At 36.4% G+C, this 22719-nt stretch overlaps 2 protein-coding genes across 3 annotated transcripts; one reads left to right on the forward strand and one right to left on the reverse strand.

Moving 5' to 3' along the window:
- Window positions 1-427: 427 nt before the first annotated feature.
- LOC117925616 lies at window positions 428-10881 on the reverse strand. The gene is given in 6 exon segments (XM_034844685.1): window positions 428-793; window positions 903-1725; window positions 1813-1925; window positions 3704-3749; window positions 3752-3910; window positions 10260-10881. Coding segments are annotated over 6 exon segments (1755 nt in total). The 5' UTR covers window positions 10786-10881; the 3' UTR covers window positions 428-705.
- A 7837-nt stretch (window positions 10882-18718) lies between these two features.
- On the forward strand, window positions 18719-22113 carry LOC117923956 (cyclin-D1-1). Of its 2 annotated transcripts, none has more exons than XM_034842476.1 (6): window positions 18719-19224; window positions 19683-19769; window positions 20237-20338; window positions 20434-20635; window positions 20723-20853; window positions 20946-22113. In XM_034842476.1, the coding sequence occupies exons 1-6, from the start codon at window positions 18982-18984 to the stop codon at window positions 21156-21158; spliced, it is 978 nt and encodes a 325-aa protein (XP_034698367.1). In that variant the 5' UTR covers window positions 18719-18981; the 3' UTR covers window positions 21159-22113. The 2 variants fall into 2 exon arrangements, with proteins under 2 accessions (XP_034698367.1, XP_034698377.1); XM_034842486.1 differs by having other exon boundaries at window positions 20240-20338.
- Window positions 22114-22719: the final 606 nt, after the last annotated feature.

The raw sequence follows: 22719 nt of genomic DNA on the forward strand, positions 1-22719 counted from the left end.
TAAAAAATAATGGAACAAATACGAATAATAATTAAAAATAGAACGCCACATATAAAATTTTTTTTTTAAATATAGGAAAAAAATTAACAACATTTCAAATTTATGAATAAAATTTTGTTTTAGAAAACATTCTCAAATAAACCCGAAGTATTTTTCATCAAGTCGTAGAGCCCATTGGTAAATTCCGAAAATTTTGGTTGATTTACATTCTTAAAAAAAGTTATTGCATTTTTCTTGTGTAACGTCCACACTCAAGATGTGCAAAAGGATGGTGTCTAGGGCACATATGGGATTCAACATTCTTTTGCAAAAGTCACTTAACCTGTTTTTCCTTTTATCTTGAATAAGTTTTGTAGTCCCCAAATGGGAAGATTTAGATGGTTGCCTCTTAAAGACTGCTGCTTTGGTGAACTCCATAGAAGTTATATACAGGCGCTTCTCCATTTTTTAATAGGCCAAAACAGAACTCATACAACATCCTGGAAAAGAAAAAGAGTAAATAAAATGGAATTTTGCTAGGTTGCTTTACAAAATTCGGTGATTAGAAGTCTTTTGTTCACTGAAATTGTCTAGAAATTCGCAGGAGTGGTAACAGCTTACACAAAAAGGAACAACATTTGCCTTCATGATCAAGCAGTTTACACTTAAGTTTGCAATAATGGTCCTTCATCTCAGTTGATCTCAAATGATTTGAGTCCACACTGTTTAGCCCTGTTGTTTTGTAGTGTTTGCAGCTTTTACTCCATACTTGGAGAACACATCAGTTAGCACAACTTTCTCCTTGATCCTTAACCTGCATCATGAGAAGTATAATTTTTTACTTTTTATTTTCCACAAGAATAACAGTGAAAACATGCTTGCCAATAGATGGCAGAATGCTGGTAACAAAAATTTAGTGTTACCTATTTGCAGATCCTGGAAGTTTCAACACTGGAGCCTTCTCTTGGTTTTTTTGGGCAATTTGCTTTTTCTCTAGTTTCTTCTTTTTCTTCTGCTGCTTTGAGGATACTGAATTGGTTGTAGGCTCATCTCTCGTTTCCCTCCTATCATCACCATTCAGCTCTGATGTTGGAATCTTCGACTTTGGAACCGTCCCCCATTTCCCTCTGGCAAGCGGCCTTCTCTCAAGTTCCTCGATACTCTCTAGCTGCTTTGAGGGCAATGAATCAGCTATAGGCTGCTGTCTAGGGTCCATGCTATCACCAAAATTCTGCTCAGCTGCATGAATATTTAACTTTGAAACCTTCCATTCTTTTCCTCTGGCAAGTAACCTTCTCTCAAGTGCCTGGATATTCTCTAATGGCTTGGAGGATGATGAATCAACAGCAGCCCCTACTCTTTGATCAGTAATATCACCATCATTAAGCTCTGATGCTTGAACCTTCAACTTCAGAACCTTGTCCCCTTGTTTACCAAGTGGTTTATTCTCAAGTGCCCAGATTTCCTCTAGCTGCTTTGAGGATAATGAATCACTTGCAGACTCTATACTTGGTTCCAATCTATCATCACCATCCATCTCTGAAATACTGAAAGATTCCAAATTCTCTCTCACATCTTCCCTTCCCACTGTTATCTGCTGCTCATCATCCAGGGCATTAGATTCATCAGAGGCGGTTTCCTGCCATGTATCCAAGGAAGTAATATCCATGTCGAAATCAGAAGCCATGTCCCCTTCTAAATCATCTGGACCATCAGACTTCTCTGAGGCAGTTTCCTCCCATACATCTAATGAAAAATTATCTATATCAAAGTCAGAAGCTGGAGTTTCATCAAAACTGGGAACTGTTGACTGGGGATCAGTGAAGGTGCTACCTGCTGATTGCTCATAAGTAACATTGGGAGAGCCTGAATTCGTTATTTCACATTTTATCTGCTTCTGAATCTTACCAAAAGTTATATTTTGTTCGGAAAACATACGTACAAACCTGCCATGATTAACAAAGCATAAGTCAGCAAATATTTTTATCAGATACAGTAAACAAATCAGGATCTCCTTGGACAAGCACTGAAGTCTATCCTAGACAATAAGATGCAAAATTTCGATACAGATATGACTTCCAGAATACATATATGCAGAACTTGTTCAGCCCAACAAATAGTCCATCACCATTTGTGTGTCTATGTGTGTATGCATGTGAGCATAAATTTCTTTCCCTGTCTCATCCACACTTGTAGCACAAAAGCCATCTGCTCTGACCATCAATATATTGCTAACTGCCTCTAGTAATTATTTCAGCTGTTGGACAAGAAATTCAGTTCTGTGAAAATAGATGTCCAGTTTTACCATGATGGAAAATATGCAAATTGAATAAAAATTTGCATATTAATCTTCACTGGAAGTGGAGTTGGAGATTGCGGAAGAGAGGGAGCCCCTTTGGAAACAAATCATTATTGGGAAGTTAGGAGATGAGGAAGGGGATGGTGTTCGAGAGGAGTGAGAGGAGGTTACGGTGTGGGGGTGTGGAAAGCCATCAGAAATGAATGGGAGGGTATAAGAAGTAGATCTCACTTTATAGTTGGGAACAGGAAGAAGGGTTAAGTTATGAAAAAACTTGTGGTGCAAGGACCGAACTTTGAAAGAAGCTTGTCCTAATTTATTTTCGTTGGCAATAAACAAAGATGGATGGGTGTCAAAGGCATGGGAGGAGGGTAGGGTTCAGGTAGTTGGAGCCCTTGCTTTTCAAGACATCTTAACAACAGGGAGATGAGAGAAGTGGAGAATTTGTTTTGTAAACTACAACCCTTAGTTGTTCGAAGGGAAGTGGAGGACATTTGAGTTGGAGAGAAAGCAAGAACCAAATCAATTAGATCTCTTTATTGCTCCTATACTAGGGCTTCTAGAGATCCTTTTCTGTATAGTATTATTTGGAGGCCCTGGGCTCCAGTTTGCTTGGGAAGCATCTTGGAGCAAACTTCCGACTCTTGACCAACTGAAGAGGAGGGGTTGGAATATCTCGAATAGGTGTTACTTGTGCAAAAAAGAGGAGGAAACTATGGATCACCTACTCCTAGTTTGCAACAAGGCTAGAATGTTGTGGAACTTGATTTACTCCCTTTTTGGCGTGCAGTAGGTTATGCATCCCTTAATTAGAAGGAATTTGTTAGGTTGACACGACTCTTTTGTAGGTAAAAAATGGGAGAATGCATGGATGGCTGTCCCCTAATGCTTATTGTAGATTATTTGGAAGGAAAGGAATAGAAGAGCTTTCAATGACGTTGAGCGGTCCAACAAGCAATTAAATCTATTTTCATGTATACTTTTGTGAATTGGGCTAGGGTGTATATAGAGGATCATATGTTGTCTTTAATTGATTTTGTAGATAGCTGTTTGTCAAGTAAGGGAAAGACTTTTTTTTTGGTCTCCTTACTTCCTAACTTTTTTTGGGCTTTGGTAGTATACTCCGTGTGTACTTGTTTTGCCATCTTTTTGGCAATTTTAATGCAAGCCCCTTTTATTACCTATCAAAAAAAAGAAAAAATTTCCAAGGCAGTGTACCTAATAAAAATTTGTAATTTTCTTCATAGTGATAGTAGCATTCATCCTAAATACTTTCCAAGGACAAAGAATGGTTCGGTGTCACTTGACTAATGTCTCATGCCAAGAAAGAATATACCAACAAGGTTGGTTTGTCACTGTTAAGGGCTATGCACAAGAAGTATATTGTAGCACACAACAGGGTTTCTTTTCTTAAACATGGTTTACCTATTTACGTCGTCCTCAGTCTTGAGATCAACAAAAGCAAAGCCTTGCAAACAGGATCCCTAGTCTTCTTATTTCCAGAGACTGCAGGGATTATATTAACTATACCAGGAACTCCTTTAAAAGCCAACTGCAGATCTCTATGGATGTTCTTTTTCTTAGGAAGGTTCGCCACACGTACACGAAATGCATTTGCAACAGGTTCAGGTGCTGCAAAATATGACTGCACCATCAGAATCAAGGTAAAATGTCATGCACCGCCATAACTTAACAAGAAAATAATACTTAAACAGATCCAGTTGCATCCTTGAAAAACTCAGCTAAGAAACATGCAAAAGCATCCATCCAATGATGTGAACCTAGGATAACTAAAATCCCATAAACACCATCAATAAGCAGAGACTGAAAGAGAAGATAGTGGTTAAAATAGGGACTACATATGTCAAGTGCAAGATCCTCCATCATGAAAATGATTAATAGAATGCTCTTCATTCCTCACAAGAGTAGTGTTCAACTAATGTGATGGCACAGCAACCAAATTCAGGATCATGGAAGTACTTAATGATGGAAAATTTTAAGTTTAGGAATTAATGAGATCATAACTAGTTAAGAAGAGGTCGAGAGGATTTCAGTGGGCAAGAGCAATGCGGCAAAAAGAACAAAAATATGTTTTGTTACTATGCAATCATTCATGGTAGTCAGGAACATTGCGAACCAAGGATTGACTTAACTTAATTATGCATGACAAAAGTAGTTTATATTCTGATAAAAAATAACTCAAAACAGTTGAGAACATCTTAAAACTTTCAAAACCAATAGTAGCCCAATTACTTGGTTTCCACACAATCAAAATAAAGGAGCAAGTGTCACATCAACTAGAAAAGGTAATGTTAAACCACCAATTTAACTCAAAAGCTTAAGCTGTTAGACATTAGGTTAACCATATACATCAAGCTGACTAAGGCTAAAGTTGGAAAGTGTCTTTAAAATGTCAATTTTTAAGTCCTTAATAATTTCTTATTAGAAGATTTTCTTTTGAGGAATTTTACCCATTCTTATAAAGTATCTTATTGTAAGATTTCCTTATAGAAATATGCCTCTTCTATAATTAGGCAATTGATTCCCTATATGGAAATATTTCTATTTTGTGAAGAAAAAAATATAAAAGGACATTTTGACCAAAAAAGAGTCCTTTCGGGTATACAATTAGGGCTTCAGGATTTGAAAATTCTAAGATTGTAACCTCCTTGCATAATGTTCATTGTTGTCTTCGACCATATAAGTAGGCTTTAGGTCAAACCATGTAAATCCTCATGTGATTGTCGTGTTTTCTATTTTTCTTCATTTTTTTTACTCCCTATTATTGCTTTTTGTCATGGTTTATTACAACAAACTATATTATAGCTAACGTTGTTAGACTTGTAATAAGAATAAAGTTCAGTTTAATGCATCCCCTATTGGTCCAATAGGGGTAGTCTCACGTGTTGAAAGGTAGAAAGGTTCTAACTATAATGTTGTTTGACGAAGAGAAAGCTGAACTTATAGAGAAAATGCATAAACCTGTTCTATTGTGCCTAGATAATGAAGTACTTCACAAGCTTGCATAAGGTTGCATAGAGCTACTGTCCTCATAAAGGATGTTAAGGTGGCCTTGGATTAAAAGCAGTTGAAGAAAAGGTGTTTGAGAGTAGAAAAGAAGGCTTAAGTGAAGGCTTTTTAGTTGTTAGTGAGAGAACAAGAAAGAAAAACCATGATAATGAAGTGTGGGACTCTAGCTTTGGTCAAGGAGGTTGGAACCTCAGATTTTCTAGAGACTTTAATGATTGAGAGTTGGATTTGATAGGGGAGTTGCTGATTTTGTTGAGGGATTGCAGGATACCTTCAGAGGAGGATTCAGTTTTTTGGAAAGGTGAGGAAAGTGGTATTTTTGGGGTTAAGGACGCTTATATTCTGTTGATCGCTCCCAATGACTTCACTTTCCCGAAGAAGAACATTTTGGTGGATAAGGCTCCAACCAAAGCTATTTTTTTTGCTTGGGAGGCCACTTGGGGGAAGATTCTCACCCTGGATAGGCTTCAAAAAGGGGGATGGCAACTCCCCAATCGTTGTTTTTTGTGTGGTTGTGAAGAAGAAACTGTAAATCATATTCTTTTACACTATACAGTGGTCAGGGTCCTTTGGGAGATCATACTCACCTTGTTTGGGGTTCCGTGGGTGTTCCCAGAGACAGTTAAAGAAGTGTTGTTCAGTTAGAAGGGTCCTTTTGTGGGGAAAAAAAAAGGAAAAAGATTTAGAATTCCATCTAGTTGTGTATTTTTTGGACGGTTTGAAAGGAGAGGAATAGGTTAGCTTTTAGGGGGGGGGGGGTTCTTTAGCTATTCAAAAGCTCAAAAATTCTTTTGTTTGTAATCTGTGGAGTTGGGCTCGGGTGTACATTGGTGAGGAGTCCTTGTCTCTCTTAGGCTTTTTGGAGTGGCTAGCGTCCACTTAAGGGCTGGTGAGGTTGTTTGTTTTTTGGTTTAGGCTACTATGTATACTCCCTGTATGCTTTGTGGCTTTTTGTCGTTTCTTATTCTATTGCTTGCTTATTTAGCAAAAAAAAAAAAAACCATGATAATGAAATGTTTGTTGGTTTAGATCTAAATCAAAATCCACCAGAAATGACAAGTGCTTCAATTGCAATAAGAAAGATACTATATAAGAAATTGTTAAAAGCACAAAGGAAAGGAAAGGAAAGGAAAGAAAAAGGAGAAAACTTCTACTTTTGGTGATGCTGCAATTATGGAGGGAAGTTTAGATAATGTAAATGTCCTTTTAGCAACTAGAACTCAAATGATGAGTGAATCTTTTATTCAAGGTGTTCCTATCATATTTCTCCAAATAGAGATGAGTTTCACACCTACCAATCTATAGATGGCGGAAAGGTTTTATGGAAAATAATGTGGTTTGTGATAGACACAATTCAAATTAATATGCATGATGATATTGTGAGGACATTGACTAATATACATCATGTTCTAGAATTTAAGAAATTTTCATTTCCTTAGGGATGATTGAATCCAATGGGAACACACAAAGTTGGAGGTAGATTCATAAGAAAGCTACTCTTCTTGTGATGAAAGGTAATGGTCTTTATACATTCGCAAGTTACCAAGGTTACAAGTGTAACTGCACATTCAACATAAAATTCATTTTTAAGAAACTAATAGACAATGACATATGTAATTTAGGTATATGAGTCAAAGAAGGCTGACAGTTTGAAACAAGTGGGGTTTGCTTTGTGGAGAGAAAATAGGAGGGCTGAATTTTGTTAGCATTGTGTGTTAAAAAAAAACTTATTAATTCAACATAAGTGTTCAACCAAAGGTACATATGATTTTATTCATTAAAATCTTGAGCATCCCTTCAATTTGCATCATATGGCAGTGAAAGATATTCATTAACCTTCATTGTTGACTGCTCTAGAAAATCTAGGTGTATATCTTGAAACACAAGAATAATGTTGTTGGAAAGTTTAAGCAATAGAACACTATGATCAAGAAGTAGAATGAGGAACATATCAAGCACTTAAGAACTAACAATGACACGAAATTCTAAGAAAAAGTTGTGTGATAACACACATTTAGGCATACTCCACAATAAGTGATATTGCAAAATGAATGAAAAGAACTCTAAAGATAACATGGTGAATGCTTTCTAACGCGGGGTTATTGAAGAAATTTTGGATTGAAACAATTAATTCAAATTGTTATCTTGACAATAAAGAAGATGCATTACAAGAGCAATAATATAGCTAGAAACAGATGGAGGAGGCTGATTAAGCCATCTCAAAGGTGCGCTAATATGGATTTAGTTGCTTATGCACTTAGCATGGTAAGAAATATTAAGGAAGGTGAGCCTAATACCTATCATAAGGTCACAAGATCATAAGTCATGCTTAGTAAACAGATCATTGTAATGGAGAATTTGATGGATGTAAATTTGTTCCTACTTTTTAGTTTAAGTATTGTATGGAGTTAATTTGTGTCTATAGTGGCTGGCCCTTTGGGACCGTGAATAAATTTCCTAGGTACTTTTGAGTCTCTTATGCTATGTTTGGTTATGGGAAAGTACGAAGGAAAGGAGAAAAAAAAAATGCTAAGAAAAATTATTCTCTTATGTTTGGTTTACTATGGAAAATACGAAAAGAAATCAAATATAATTAAAATTAATTATAAACTTATACATTTTCAAATTATTAATCTTTATATAGAAGAGAAAAATAAGTTTAGAGAATTAAATCTATTTTTTTATTTTTCTTTGCTTCTTTTTTTCTCTCTCTATTTTCTTTTCCTTGCATTTTCTCTCAAATTTTCTCGGAACCAAACATAACCTTAAGCTTAGGAATTTGAATCAAGATAGAGATTGATAAACATGCCTTAAATTCCCTCTTGAGTAAATTTCTAAGTCCTTTATATTTTCGTATTAGGAGTTATTTTAGTAAAATAACTTTCCTATTCCTATAACGGAAGTATTACATAGTAAAATTTTCTTATAAAAATAGGTTTCTTCTATAATTAAACAATTCCTTGTAAGGAATATTTCCATATAATGTGGGAAAAAATATAGGACAAGATGTTAATTGAGTCTTTTTTGGGTGTGTAATTGAAACTTTGGGATTGACAGTTTTAGGAAGTATTGTGGTTGTTTTGTTGCATTTTTTGTTTTTGTTCTCTTATTTCTTCCCCCTATTATTATTCTTAGCCATGGTCCATTATAAAAACTAAGGTAACCATATTTTGAGTCCCTTTAAACTAAATGTTAAACTTAGGTTTGCTTAATCTCGTGTTTTGATGATAAACAAAATAATATTTGGATTCAACTATATTTATGTATGATATGCAAGAAGATCTTCTTGAAATTATCAAGAAGAAGATACAAGAAGAATGAAGAAAATGGTTATGAAGTTTATTAGTAGGACACTTTATGTAAAATGATGGGTGCACTAAGTTAGGATTGCATATTTTTGTTAAGCACCAAAACATTCATCCATAAGTTTTTAATTGGTTTTATACTTTTACAATTTGGATGAAAATCATTTTGAGGATGAAAACACCTACCCAACCTAGAAGATTATGCTAGACATCAAGCTTTTAATGAAAATCTTTTAAGATTTTTTAAAGACGTTATCTACTTAACCGAAGTGCCTTAAACTTGAAAATTTCTCAAAATATCAATTAAGACTTTATTAGAAGGTGGTCTGCATTTACATGAGTTAGTTAAAAAAGGTCTTAGCCCCAAAATATGCAAAAACTTTGAAAAATATTGGGTTAAAGCACATGTGGATGACCAAACAGTCATCCAGATGTCATGTCGATGACCAGGCAGTCATCCAGTTGTCATGTGGATGTTTAGGCGATCATCCACTTGCTATGTGTAAGATCATGTGGTTGTTGGCTTGGCAATGTGGACAACCAGGTGGACATCCACATCTGTTTTTTTGGCCTCTAACAACTCTCTGCACCTCATTAAATGCTCTAACGGCTAGTATGTGAACGGCCATGTGGACGTCCAATTTTGGGAGACTTATTTCTAGTAACTAGTTTGACCTTTGAACTCCTATATAAAGGCTCTATACTTCATTTATAAAAGATATAAGAGTTTCAAACTATTATTCAATCATCTTTTAAGCCTTAGGAAGATATTTTTAGTGCATTGAGCTTAAACTTTCGTTTCATTCTTAGTGTACCTAATCAATCTTAGTTTTCTTTGTATCCCTTGAGGAAAATTTTGTAAACTAGGGATGTGTATTAAAATTTTCAATTCTTGTAAACCTTGTGAGGTGAGCTCAAGTGTGGGGTATCACTTTAGAGGAAAATCTAACTATGAAGTATCACTTAGGGTTTGTTAAGTGTGAGGTATCACGTAGGATTTGCAAAGTGTGAGGTATCACATGGGGAGTTCAAGAGTGAGGCATTGAGCAAAATTGTAATTGTAAGTGCTCATAGGATTTGATTAAACCAAGTGTAAAGCTTGAAGGCTTGTGTTGAAAGAACCGATAATGGAGGCCTCACTTGATTGGAGCATGAGAAGAGTATGTAAGCCGAGTTACACCGAAACACTATAAAAATCTTGGTTTACATTCTCTTTATCAATTCTTTATTCACTTCATGTAATTATTTGATTTATTGGTATATGTTATATTATTGCGTATTTGTCTCTTAGATTCATCTAAGTTAAATTGTTTAAAAATACCAACACCGAAATCAACCCCTTCTTGGGTGTTTACACTAGTTTGATATAACTATAATCCTAACACTTACATTTTTTCCTTCGTGTCCTAAAAATTGTCATATTATTAAATTTGAGCTAATAACTAGTAGGTGCTTTCAATGTCCCCCATTTCTACATTTCTAAAAGGTGCAGTACGCGAAGACGACAGTTTGCGAAAAAACCAAGAAAGAAAGAGGAAATAGGTATGCAAGAATGACAAGCACAATTCTCAACACAAAAAAATGAGGAAATGGGTTAACAATGCAGCGAACTATACAAAAACCATTCACATAATATAATGACAAACCTTTCTGTCCTTTATTGTTAGCTTTCTCGGAATTGGGGTTCACAGGATTCTTCTTAAGCTTATCGATATTGGCCAGCTGAGCCACTCTGCTCTGCTTTATTTCTTCAAGCAACTTGTCCTCAATATGAGTATCATACACTTTACCTTCACCAAATCCAGTTGGCTTGTTATTAAACCACCTCATCATATCAGGGAAAGCTATAAATGCATCTTCATCATCGGACTCGTCCCCATCATCACCAATACCATCCTCATCTAATGGGGTACCGTCACCGTTTCTTCGCTTGCGAGCAGAAACACAAAACCCAATTCGCTCTCGACCAAGAACAACACGAAAGCCCAATTGAGGTTCTCTTAATCGATGAATTGAAGAGAGAAATGAAGCAGTCGAAGATGCATTTACTGAGAGAAAAGGGAGAAGTGGTTGGTAGGTTTGGTAGGATTGGAGGGTTTTGCTTTGGGATAGGAGAGAAGAAGTGGTGTTGTGCAATGTGCAGAGTCGCGGACAGCCTCCTAGGCCAAGCATCTTAGTCGCTCGAGCTGCTTCTGCTTCTTACTGGATGATGTTCTCAGACGATGTCAGAAGAGCTATTTTGTGAGAAGATTGTCAGGGACGATGGGATAACTCCAAGTGAAACATCGTCGTTAAGGTTAAGGCCCAAAGTTCCGTCGGACTAATTTTCTATTCAGCCCATACACATCATCCAAACAGGCCTTACAAGTTACACCTTTACGTGGGCCACTCAAAATGGGCTTCAATTAGGCTTGTGTGGGTAGGCATTTAGTTTATCCTTGTAGGCAGTAACCCGGTGGAGGGAATTTTTCAAGAGAGGAGCCATGGCCCACCAGGCCCATGGGCCATACCCATAAGATGCTTGCACATAGACAGGTGTGGATGGGTCTTTTGCTGTTTATCTAAAGGAGTAGGCAGAATAATTCAATCATGACAACACCCAAATGGGCCGTCTCAGAAGAGGTAACAAAGATGGGCCCTACCAGGAAGGGCCCATAGAAGAGTGATAGTTGAGAATGTAAGAAAATCCAAGGGCCGGGAAGGCCCACCAGTGTCCCACTCACCAAACAGCATTGAGCAGTTAAAAGAGGGCAAATCTCGTCCCTGCAAATTGAGCACAAGCTGCCCCAAACACCCCTTCAACTACACAACATCTCGGTTCCCATTTCAGCTAGTGTCCTGCCTCCTCCAACTCAGCTTGGCCTCACATTCTAGTCACAATCTCTTTTAGTACAAGCTGATTCCCTTTTGTTGATTTGATTGGCCTTTTACATGCCTTGAAATAGGCGGAAAATCACCTCCCCTCCAATCATATTCATACATTTGGGGATTAAACACCCTAAGTAAAATATCATCAAATCCTACCCACCACCCTCACTTTAGGCAAAAAATCAAGTGCTGGCCCTGCACACCCTCAACATAACCTCAGAAAGGGCAAAAAAGAAAAGAAAATGGGATAAGAGGAGGAGAAGGGCAGATGAGAGGGGAATGATGACCCCACGACTAAGCAGCTTCCGTTTGTTCACGGGAAGCCTGATTCCAATTAATGGGGTTGGGGTCAGGGCTCCGTAGATATTGGTATTAGGTAAGAAGAGCTTTCCATCAAAGTCTAGAATCTTTTCATTTGATTGACACACCCACACCACTCAAGAATTAGTCAAATGGGAGGGTGAGAGCTGGGAGAGAGCATTCTCCTTCAAGCCAAGTTGGCCCATCAACCCCTCTTCACCCCCACCCCCCTTAACCCATATTTCAATTCACCACCACCCGCTCTCCATATTATTAAAACCAAAAAAAAAAAAGTATACATATATATATTGCAGGAAAGAGCCCTGACCATGGACAAGCCGGTTTGTCACCTGTACAAACGCTAGCCCATATTTCAAACCTCTCTTTTGTTATTGTTACGTTGTTGTATTTTCCTCTTGTTGTAAATAGCAGGTATGAGCCTTGGCCCGCCCCCTCATGCATCAGTGGCATTGATGATAAAGAGTAACTGGACTAGAAAACAAAAATAAATTTTCATTTTTAAATGTTGGAAAAATAAATAAATAAAAACAAAACCAAAATTATTGAGTAATATCGTATTTCCAATAATATCCCTGTGACGAGACTGATGCCAACATTACGTGTCTTGGATCTTTTCCCACCCCCTAAAACTCATTAAAGTGCCATCGACTTGTTTGTCTCCGACGAGATTACATCGTACATCATTAATTATATATGTACCAAGTTACAGAAATAGGTGTGCTGGGAACAGATTTGACTAGGAAAGGTATAAAATTGGTTAAATCAGCGGATAATATGGCATAGAATATAGGGTTTAGGTAGAATCTATGACCTGTTGTAGCCACCCAGGGAAAAAATTTCAGTTCATGATTGTTGGTGCAAGCGCAGCAATTATAAACACGCTCCAGGATGACATAAAGGGAGAGGCGGGGTTCATTATTAAATCACGTTCGTAGTCGTCGTGGCCGTATCATATTGTTAATCCTCCGCTTTCTATAAAATCATCATTATTTGCACTAAATAACCCAACAAAAAAAAAGGAAAAGAAAAAAACCTACTATACCTAAACGTCAGAACCACAGTTCCAGGGGGATAAGTAAAAGGGTCTTGAATTTTTTGCGGGTGGATGCGTCCCAATACATGGCACCGACCAAAGTCCAAAAGGCAGAAATGGGTCCTATATGGTTGTTTTGAGAACCCCCTAAGTCCAGATAGGAACTCATACCAGAATCCAAAGGTATCAAATATGTAGCTCATTTGCTTTTCTTCCATCATCAAAGTTGGGTCAATTCAAAATTTTCCTTTCACTTTGTCTAACGAAAAGGGAAAGGAAGAAAGAAGGGAAGAAAAAAAGAAAGAAAACCCACCCACCTAAGGCCCTAATAGACTAATTGTAATAGCCCCTGTGACTTGTGACTCTATGAGAGGCAAATAATACAAGGATGAACTAGAGAAAAAGAAAACACTGTGCTGAAAATGATGTTCCCACTATGCAATTTTTTTTCTTTTTAAGTAATTAATGATCATATTCAGGGACCAGCCCCCCTGCTACACTGGCCATGTCTCCTGTGAGCCTGTGGCCTTGCCCAATTAAAAAAAAATCCCACATCCAACACATCCCCATTTCTCCCCCCCTAGCATATGGGCAGCAATGCTCACTTCCTCTGCCACTCTGCACACATGAACATTGCACAATTGTGAGGTCATCCACTTCAAAAACAAAACCCTTTTCAACTCTTAAAACAAGAAAAAGAGAGCTTGTGAGGTATGGAGAGCCACTAAATTTGAAAGTCTAATTGAAGCAATAATGGTTAGCTATGTGAAGCATGATTTGGAGTCTTCTACTTTCTGCTTTCTACAGCAAAGATGGTTGAATCCTTGAATCCATATTTGATTGTGTCCATGCTGCCACTACATGTTGGAATTCATGGAGTCAAATTTGTATGATGCATGGTTCCAAGAAGAAAAGGGCCACACCTACCAATCTAATTTTCTGAGTGATCTGTCAGTGTCTACTACTCTACATCTACTCTACTTTAATAGTATCATAAATGAATGTCTCCCCTCCTCACACAATTTGTTAATATAAAAATAATTGAAGACACCCTTTAATCCAATAGTCTCTAGGTTTCATGGCATGTCACTTGGCCGCCTGCACCAACAGCCTTTAATAGATGAACCCACCCAATTGACTATATGATCAGTCATTTATCATTCATTTCCCTGAATGGGCCTCCTTATCCCTAATTTTCTTTTATTATCAGAAATGAATTACTATAAAATAAAAATCTAAACCTGCCCCTTTGACAATCATTCTAGATATTGAGGTCCATCATGAAAAAGTAAAAGAAGATATAGGGTGAGATTTGTACAAAATTAAGACAAAATTTCCCACTAATGATAAAAATTAAAATGTCCACATCTGATTGGAAAGTCATTTGGTACCCATTACTAGATATCATAATTAAAGGTGTTGAGGAGATTCTATGAATATTGGAAGTGTCTCTATTATGTTTTAGTGTTAGCATTTAAAGGTATAAATTAATTATGAGAAGAAATTCAATATTTAAGATATGGAAAAGAAAAGGTGGCACTCAAAATTAATGGATCCATAAATTAAATCTTAGACCATATGCCATTAATTGTATTAATTATACATAGTCTGATACCTATAAATTACTAAATGAAAGCCAACAAGTTGTTGAAATTTCATGGAAACTCCAAATGATCCTTAGAAAAATGTGACATTTCATGAGTTGTCATCACAATTATACATGTGAAACTTGAGTTTAAAGTCAAAATAGTGTTCTATGACCAAATTATTAGATATAGACATTATTTTAAATTTATGGTTAAAATAGTCGTCCTAACACTAAAGTCAAAAAATGCATTTAATTGAAAATAAATAATATCTATACGATTGGAGGTGAATTATTATAAATGATATCAGAGTTGATTACGAACTTTAATATATGAATTTGTTTGATCCTATAAAAAGCATCTATTTGTATGACGGAGTGACGGTGATATCCTACATCGAATATAAAAAAAATTATTTAAATTATATAAATATGAATTCTTTTTAATTTTATAAATATTTTTTAAAATTATGAAAGTTAATTCAACATAAATAACATTTACATGATTGGAAACTAATGTTTAAAAATGGGACCTAGGATTGATAGAAGCCCCTAAACCCCTACCTCTTAGGGCAAATTTTCCCCTTGTGGCTAGGAATCATCATTACTACATAGGCTCAATGTTTGTGGAGTCTCTGTTGGTGCAAAGAAAAGTTTGGAGCTGTCCAGCATTTTGAAATTAAATTTATTTTAAAAGTGATTAAAGACAAGAAAATAATAATAATAATTTGCCTTTCCGGGATTTGGAAGAGGCCGTTATGAATCTTTTGATCATCATCAACATGGAAAGGTAACTTGATAATTTCACTGCTAATCTGAACAAAAAAAACGCGTGAATGAAAAAGGGGACAGCCTATGAGATGAGAGCATGTGCAGAATGCAGTACTTATTTTTATTTTTTTAATCATTTTACTAACCTTTTTGATGAGTTCAAAATGTTAAATCATATCGAGATGCTCCACCAAAAGCCAGAGGGTACTTTGATGAATTAACAAAAAAATAAAATAAAAGCACTTTCTCTCCTTATGATATTGCTGGTTTTAAATCCAAATCTTCCTGTACTCTTGCCCCAAGCTTTATGACCTTCCATACAGTTCATGTTCTGTAAATCGATGGAATCTTTTTTTGTATCCTAGAAATGACATCAGACCACCTCTAGAAATGACCTCAGATCAGTAGCTCGTCCAACAATCATGTATCCTTCGTTCGTATACCTTTTCAAAAGGTAGCTTAGGACTCCCACCACCTACGGCGAATTAAACTCGGCTACAACTTGGACCGGTTGGACCGAGTTGCGTGGAACTCAACTTGAATCAAGAAACAATCCATTCAAATTCAATCCAATTCAAACATCACCTCATTTTTTTAAGCTTTGATTGAGTTCAAATTATTCAAGTTAGACCCATGTTTATGTTTATTGGGTTATATAATTCAAATTTTATTTATAATATTTTTAAAAAACTTTTTTAATGTATTCATATGATACTTTAAATAATAAATAAGACAAAATCTTGAAATAATTATAAAAGAATAAATATAATTTATATATTTTATAAAAAATGAATAAGTATAATAGAATATCATTTAGTATTTAAAAAAATAGAAAAAATTAATAGTGTTATATAAGATGATATGTATTATAAATATTATGAAAACATTAAATCGGGTTTAAGTTAGACTCGAGTTGTTTGAATTTTAACTTGTGTTCAACCTAAATTAAGTTTGAGTCAAAAAAACTTGATCCAAGTCCAAATCGAATATTAAAATGATTATCTAAATCCGTCCAACTTGAGTTAAGTCGGATCAACTGATTAAGTTACACCCTTAAGCATCATATTAAATTATCGATTTTTCTTAAAGTTTAAACTTATAGTATTTTGACTAAATATACATATCATGTTTTTTATTAAGAACTACTTTTTTTAACCAAATAATTATAAAAATTATCATATTTATCTATAAAAATAATTATCTTTAATATAATTAATTTTTAAAATTTAACTCACATTTAAATTATTATTAAGATGAAAATAAAAATTAATTTATTTAAGGCCGTTGCCATCCATATTCCCAGCCACACATCCACTTACAATTTGGGCCTGAATTTTATTACTTTCCATTTGCCTCGTTTTATCATCAAACCTTGGCGACATTGATGTTATGTCATTATAGTAAATGTAACCTTCCTCAGCAATGAAGGATGAAGCTTCAACATGAGAATTATATTTAGGTCATATTTGAATATACTTTTTATTTCATATTTTTAAAAATAATTATTTTTGTATAAAAATATAAGAATTTTATACAAAAACAGAAATTTATTTTATTATCTTAAAAACCCTTTTCGAAATTAAAAAAAAAAATTGACAAAGTTACTTTCTTAAATTTTAAAATATGTTTTTAACATCTACTATAAAAATTCTTATATTTTATATAAGAATTCTTAATTTGCTTTAAAAAAAAAAAACCTAAAATTCCCTTTATTCATATTTTTAAAACTTGATTTAAAAATTATTTTAAAGTTATATAAATATTTATATAATTATTTTTAAAAATAATCTTCATAAAATAACTAAAAATGATATTTTAAAACACCTCATTTTTGTTCTTAAAAATAAAAAATAGAAAACAAATTTTGGTTATCAAAATGAGTTGTTCAAGTTTCTTTATTATGAAAAATAGAAAATTGTTTTTAACCAATGATATATATATATATATATATATATATATAGTTTTTTATAAAGTTGTTTTTTAATTGGGCATATTGTCACGGGGCAATCCAACGCTAAAGAAAAACCAAAGGATAACCACCAATTCTATAACTTGTCAGCTTGTGAAGGCCAAAGGGCTCTGAGTTTAACGGTTTATTCTTTGCCGCGTTCGAAAAAGTGAGTCTCAAGTTTCAAGTAGTAATTTACGAAATAAAGTTGAAGAGACTAAAAGCATAATTATTAATTTATTACGAAATAAATGAAAAATTAATTTGTGGAGAAATGATTTTCTTGACTTTATAATCCCTTGGGAATTAAGGCCATGAGGCCATGGTGGAGGAAAGCTAGTAAAGCCGAACGATGGGGGTTGTTTTATTGTCTGAATAGGAGAGAAATGGGTTGCGTTGAAGCGGGCAATAATGATACCACTGAAAAGATTTTGAGATGATTATAGTCATATCAAAATGCTGAAGATGCCACATGCCCATTCTCTCTACTGGCCACTAGGCGTGTGGGTCTTGGGGTGGGGAGCCCCTCCCCCGACCCCATCTATATTATTACACTTGTGATTCTGTAGGACGCGTGTACGGCTACTAACTCCACAGTTTAACACCCTCCTCGTTCAACCCTCTCTTCGTTTGGGGAGTTAGGATAAGGCGAGACAGCTACGGAGGGGAACTTCTGTACCACCGAATCTGGCGGGAAAATATATACGTGGAAAATATCCCACCTTTTTCCTTTCGTTTTTTTGGAATATTCTTCACCATCCACCACCTCCTGTACAAAATATTTGCTACGTTTCCGTTACATTTTGGCATTTGATCTTCCTCATTCAATTTTAGAAAGATGAATCGGTAACTAATTAAAAATTTTAAATATATTTATATTTGTATAAAATAAATTAAAAAAAAATGTTACCTCGATCAAAAATATCTTTAACTCGGTTATGTTTTATTGGAACATTCGGATAGTGAAATTCTAAAATTCTTCTTTCAATTGCATATTGTACGAAGAAGAACGGTTTGGTACCAAAGTTTGAACCCTTTCTCTCCTCTACGACTCGTCAATTATATCTCCTTATTTACGGAAATTTGAGAAGAAGGCAAAATGAACTGTTACATAACATCATGCAAGTACTGAAATTGATGGTACATATAAGTTGATAATAATTTCTACTCACTTAAATTAGTGGAGCAATGGGAATTGAGTCGACACGGAGATAAAGAAAAGGGCAAAATATTTGTACAAGGTAAATAAAAAATTTAAAAAACAGTGAAGAGGGGAGAACTAATGAAGGATTTTGGAGGGGCAAGTGGTAATTGTAATTTGTAAGTGGGTGAGGGACATTCAACATTGAAGAGTGCGAAGGGAAGTGAGGGAAGTGTGGAAGCTCACCAGCTTGTCCGCCACGTGACATTACAAGATTCGTAGGGGGAGGTGAGTTACCTAACGTCCCCCTCATCTCAAGTTTCAACATATTATTTTAAGCTCCGGCGGCTCTCACTCCCTCCCATTATGAGCGTTCAAAACCTTTTTCTTCGTCTAACTTTTAATCTAATAATTAGTGAACACAGTTCAACCATTTTGGTTTCCAAGTGGAAATTTTCTTGCAGGAAAATTTATTCCCTTATTTTCTTGTCCTTTCCCTCGCATCCAAAATTTACCGGGAAAAAAAAAAGAAAAAAAGAAAAGAAAAGCAGAACACAACACCTCATATTTATATCCTGTGAGACAGATAGGACCTTCAAGCTCCAGCCAAACAGAAACCAATACTTTTCACGCAAAGATTCCGGCGAATTTTCCGATCACTTCTTCCGCGATGGAAAGAGAATGAGGTGCTATCCAACGTCATGTCACTCTCATACTCTGACCGCTTCTCCGACCTTCTCTGCGGTGAGGACTCTAGCATCTTATCCGGCGACTTGCCGGAGTGCTCTTCAGACCTCGAATCTCCGGCTGATATTGAGGAATCAATAGCTGGATTTATTGAAGATGAAAGGAACTTCGTGCCTGGATTCGATTACTTGGCCAGGTTTCGGTCACACTCGCTGGACGCCTCCGCTCGAGAGGAATCTGTTGCATGGATTCTTAAGGTACGATTCTCAGAATCTGATCATCTTTTCCCCCATCCATTCGCTAACGTGTGTAGGTGCCTATTTCCGCTTTATCAAGGCCTCCTACGGTCGGGTTGTAAGTTGCAGAATATTACGATAAATACCATCGAACAGTGTTAGTCTACGTGGTTTTGACGCCGCTAGAATGCGCTGGTGGAATCTCTCTCCTACACCAACCCACAGACGGCAGTGGCCGGATCTGAGTGGTTGAGTTCAGAGCCACTATTCGAGATGTCTTAGGGGCGCATTTTAGCTTCGTCTTCGGCCAAAGATGAGCCGGAAGATGAGATATGAGTTTCTCAGCCGTCCGATGAACGGCCAGATACGAATATTTGGCATCAAGGATTGCCAGCCGATAGTATAGATTATTTAGAACATGAGGATTAAATAACTTAACATGGAGGTGACTGACAATCGATCAACTGCGTGTTCCGCAGGTGCAAGCCTACCATGGTTTCCAACCACTAACGGCGTATCTCTCCGTCAACTACTTGGACCGTTTCCTCTATTCTCGCCGTTTGCCGGTGAGCTTCTTCAAGGGCTGAATTAATCAGAGATTATGCTAATTATTATTATTATTGTTGTTGTTCTTGCTATTCCCAAATTTTAATGGATTAATTTATGTTGACTTTTCAATTGTGAAGAGGACTCCACTTGTATGATGTATATACAGTGGAAGGGTAGTGCTGGAGTCCTCCAGAGGTGCACGCACTCCTTCCTGAAACTCTCTGATTGAAATTCATAATTATCAATCACTTACTATTACTTTGTCTAATTGCATGACAGATTAACTTTTTAGTATTATATACTTTTCACCTTCCATCAGCAGTAGGCCAAAAAGTGGAGCATAAAAAGAATTGGTTTTTTTGTTTTCTTGACTTACAATTAAATTCTGTATAAAACCGATGGTGACATCATTAATTAGTAGTGTTACTGTTATATTACTGTTACTATTCATGTGAGTTTTAACTTATAGTTTTGATGATTTTAGCAGCAAACAAATGGGTGGCCACTGCAACTCTTATCTGTTGCTTGCTTGTCATTAGCTGCAAAGATGGAGGAACCCCTAGTTCCTTCTCTGTTGGATCTCCAGGTATTTGTCTCTATCTCATCCAACTTTATTTTTGCATTCTGGGGGTGTACTTGGTCAAACTTAACAGCATTGTACCATTGACTAATGGTTCATAGGTTGAAGGTGCAAAATTTATATTTGAATCAAAAACAATTCGTAGGATGGAGCTCCTTGTACTTGGTGTTTTGGATTGGAGACTAAGATCGATAACACCTTTCAGTTTCATCGGGTTCTTTGCATACAAGCTGGATTCAAGTGGAAGTGTGATTGGATTTCTTATTTCCAGGGCCACGCAAATTATCTTGTCTAACATCCAAGGTAATAATTCTAGTAACATGCACGCACTGGAATGTATATAGAAATTGGGATCTTATGATTGAGTCAAGTGATTTGTTATGTGTGCAGAGGCGAGTTTCCTGGAGTATTGGCCGTCATGCATAGCTGCAGCAGCCATACTTTGCGCAGCCCATGAGATTCCAAAGTTGTCGCTTGTTGATCCTGAACGTGCAGAATCATGGTGTGATGGACTGAGCAAAGTAAGGACATAATTATGATTACTGTTGGGCCTATGTTTAACGACAAACAAGCTATTATGTATGCCAACTTGGAAACATATCAATTTTTGCAGGAGAAAATCATCAGTTGCTGTCAGTTAATGCAAGAAATCACGGTTGACAATAACCGGAGGAAGCCTCCAAAACTCCTACCACAGCTTCGAGTAACAATTCGGGCCACAGTTAGGTCGTCTGGCTCCTCATCCTCATCTTCCTCATCATCCTATAAGAGGAGAAAATTAAATAACTGCTTATGGGTAGACGATGACAAGGGGAACGGCGACTAAGTGGGAAAGAACTAAAGCAAAAGAAAGGGAGGGAAAATAAAAAACAAAAGAAGTGGTGGACCAAGGTGTCTAGAATCCTCAATATTTTTTTGGAGGGTTTTGAGGATAAATTGACTCAAGTGATGTAGATCATCAGTGTATATGTATGTATGAGAGTTTGGGAGATTTATTAATTTTTTTTGGTGGGAGTTGCCATTCATTAATGGCTTTGCAGATTCCCAAGGGTGGGGGATTTGTTACATATTTTTTCTTTTTTTAAATTTTGTGTGAGAAAGTGAGGGAGAGAAGTGTTTAATAGTGGAGTCATGGAGCAGGAGTATGAAAGGAGTGGGGGATTGAAAGTCCAAGCCAGCATTGATTGTTGAATGAAAGATTGGGGATGGTGGGACCATCCTACAGGAAAAATCAATGGGAGTTATGAAAACAAGGAATTGAGCTTTGAAGTTTGAGCTGCTCATGGGATGTAAGTCAAGCTTCTCATCTAGCCACCATCATTGCTTCAGCATCTCCTGTTCTTGATACGTGGAGAAGGCGAATAAAAAAAAAGGGGAAAGCAGGAATGGAAAGGGAATAATATGGCTCCAAAATAGTGTAGACTTTTGAGTGGTATGTGAGCACAAGCTTATGAGAGCGTGCCACATGTGTGTATGTGTGCTTTTTTGGCGGGAAATGCCTCTTCTAATATGGCCTCCTCAACCTTTAGGCCTAACCATACTGAACTCTTGGATGGAGTTCGCGCGTGTGGTGGTCGCACGTGTGTACTCTTCTGTTTTTAATATCTCCAATTTTTTTTTTCTTTTTTGACAGAGAGGAGAAGAATTCCTCCTTTTGGTGGCCCAAGAGTGAGCTAATAACACAAAGGTCTTTGGGGCCTTTTAATGCGTGTTGTTGTATTTGGATTCATCAATGTAATGTTTATATTATTAATCTCGATAAATATATATATTTCTTTCAATTTGATGCCTCTGTGCTTTTTTCTAGATTTCTGAGTATGCACGTGATTGACAATGCAGAGTTTGTAGGTATGCCATTTGTTTTATCAGTATGCGAAAGAACTTTATTGAGAAGAGCGGTGGAATATTGCGAGGCATAGGTGATGGAGTTGAGTGAAGTGAATGACCCATGGCCGGTCCCGCGTGCAATAAATTAACATGGTTAGTTCAATGAATACGACTCCTTTGGCATGCAAGTGCCCTCTTGTGACTGACCCATGGCTGTTCTCCCATCTCCTTTAGATTTCAGACAACTTTGCCCCCCCGCAACTCCCATCTACTCTGCTCCACCCTCCATCCATTGGATCCCCAACATGGTACCCTTGATTCTCCAAGCGGGTCACAAGGGAAATCATAGGAAAGAGCCAACGCCTTAAAGCTGCTTTTATTTACAGAGTCTCTACACTACAAGTAGAAACAGCCCAGCAATGAAATTGTCATTTAGCCTCCGCTCTCCGACACCGCTTCTAATCTTTCTTTCCTTCTCTCTTTTGGTTGCATACATACACTCGCTTATATATTGCACAATGCCCCTTTACATCGGGGCCAATACACTTTAGGCAGTACTC

This window comes from Vitis riparia, chromosome 1, assembly GCF_004353265.1.
Source record: "Vitis riparia cultivar Riparia Gloire de Montpellier isolate 1030 chromosome 1, EGFV_Vit.rip_1.0, whole genome shotgun sequence".
NCBI lineage: Eukaryota > Viridiplantae > Streptophyta > Magnoliopsida > Vitales > Vitaceae > Vitis > Vitis riparia.